At 41.2% G+C, this 1,444-nt stretch overlaps 1 protein-coding gene across 1 annotated transcript in view; it reads right to left on the reverse strand.

Moving 5' to 3' along the window:
- Window positions 1-1,004: 1,004 nt before the first annotated feature.
- The window catches only part of LOC123985011 (NXPE family member 3-like), a 19,186-nt gene continuing 18,746 nt past the window's right edge, over window positions 1,005-1,444 (reverse strand). The window contains exon 9 of the mRNA XM_046072340.1: window positions 1,005-1,375. Coding sequence (XP_045928296.1) covers window positions 1,214-1,375 — 162 coding nt within the window. The 3' untranslated portion in view covers window positions 1,005-1,213. The remainder of the gene's footprint in view (window positions 1,376-1,444) is intronic.

A 1,444-nucleotide genomic window follows, 5' to 3' on the forward strand; every position in this document is an offset into this window, starting at 1 on the left:
GAAACTGCTGCCAGTGATGATTGGACTCGTTGGGAGACAGGGCAATAAATCACCCAGTAATAAGTAGAGTAGCTAATATTACTTTTTTAATTACTTTTCTAGGTAATAGCTGCAGTCTTATTATTAGTAACTTGGCCAACACTGTGTTGGCAATAAGGATCGGAAAAATTGAGTATGTTTGAATTATTGCTTGTTATAGGCTATCTAATGTTTACTTTGACATTGTTGTTGACTGATAACTCACATAGCCTATAGGCCTATACACTTTTCTGTATGAATGGTTGCTTTTTAAGTCGTCCTTGGAATAATTTCTTGTGAATGGTTGTTACGGGGTTTATATAAGACCTTTTCAGTTAGCTTGGATCCGCGGGTCGCTCTGCACTCCTCATCAACAGACAGGCAAACAAGTGCTCTGCGAGGTAACCATGGCAAAGGTTTCTGTGTAACTTGCGCGATCCTGTGAAACTGGCGCGGTTCTTCTTATCTCACCCACACGCCCGCCTGTTGCCAGAGTCGAATTGTCAAACTTTTTCCTACAGTTTATCAATAGACAGAGACTGATCTGCTGTTTGATCAGTTTCCTGAAGAATATAACTGTTTCTTTAACAGTTAGGCCACCAGGTCTCAAACAGGCAGCGACCTTTGCTGCTGTCTCTTATTCATTAAAAATAAACCCTGTAAAGAGGGGAGGACAGCTAGCCTTGCTCTGTTCAAAGGTAACAAAATACACTTACCAGCACTTCTAAAATTTTAAATGTTAAATTGACAAGATGAGAAGGTTAGTTGTTAGATCCAGAAACGTACATTCCCATGAAGGTAAAATTATATCTGTACCCTAAATTGTTTGAGAAATCATTAAACTAAAGTTTACTGCACTTAAAAGAAAACTACACTCACCACATCGTACATTGGAGTCTAGCAGAGCACAGGTTATCTTTAGATGTAGACAGGTTGCTGCTGGATGAGTGTCCTCAAATTGAATAACCAATTTTCATAACGTTTACCTGACCCCAACCTGGCTGATATACATCCTGTTATGTTTCTTCTCTGCCCATTTCACATTCCCTTGTTATATATAGGTTAAAACATGTGTAGTTAGCTAGTCTGTGCATGGAATGCTGATTGAAAAATGCTGCACTTGGAGAAATGTAGACAACATGTAAACTCGGTATGTGGTTCCTTGCCCCATTCCTCTCACCAAACAAACACACATCTAACCGCCCTTTTGAGGACATATGTAGGACAAGAGAACGTCAATCATATTCTTAATAATGGGAGGTTGTGGGTGGAGGCTGTGCGGTAGGTGGTGGGCCAGACTCATCTCCCAGGCGTCCACCAGATGAACATTCAGTCCTTTGAACACGGCTCTGAGCACCTTGTCACGCTGCAGTGAGTACCAGTCGCTGTTGGTCAGCGTCTCATAAAGTGTCAAAGCTTTGAGGTT

Source organism: Micropterus dolomieu, linkage group LG16, assembly GCF_021292245.1.
Source record: "Micropterus dolomieu isolate WLL.071019.BEF.003 ecotype Adirondacks linkage group LG16, ASM2129224v1, whole genome shotgun sequence".
In the NCBI taxonomy this organism is placed as follows: Eukaryota; Metazoa; Chordata; class Actinopteri; order Centrarchiformes; family Centrarchidae; genus Micropterus; species Micropterus dolomieu.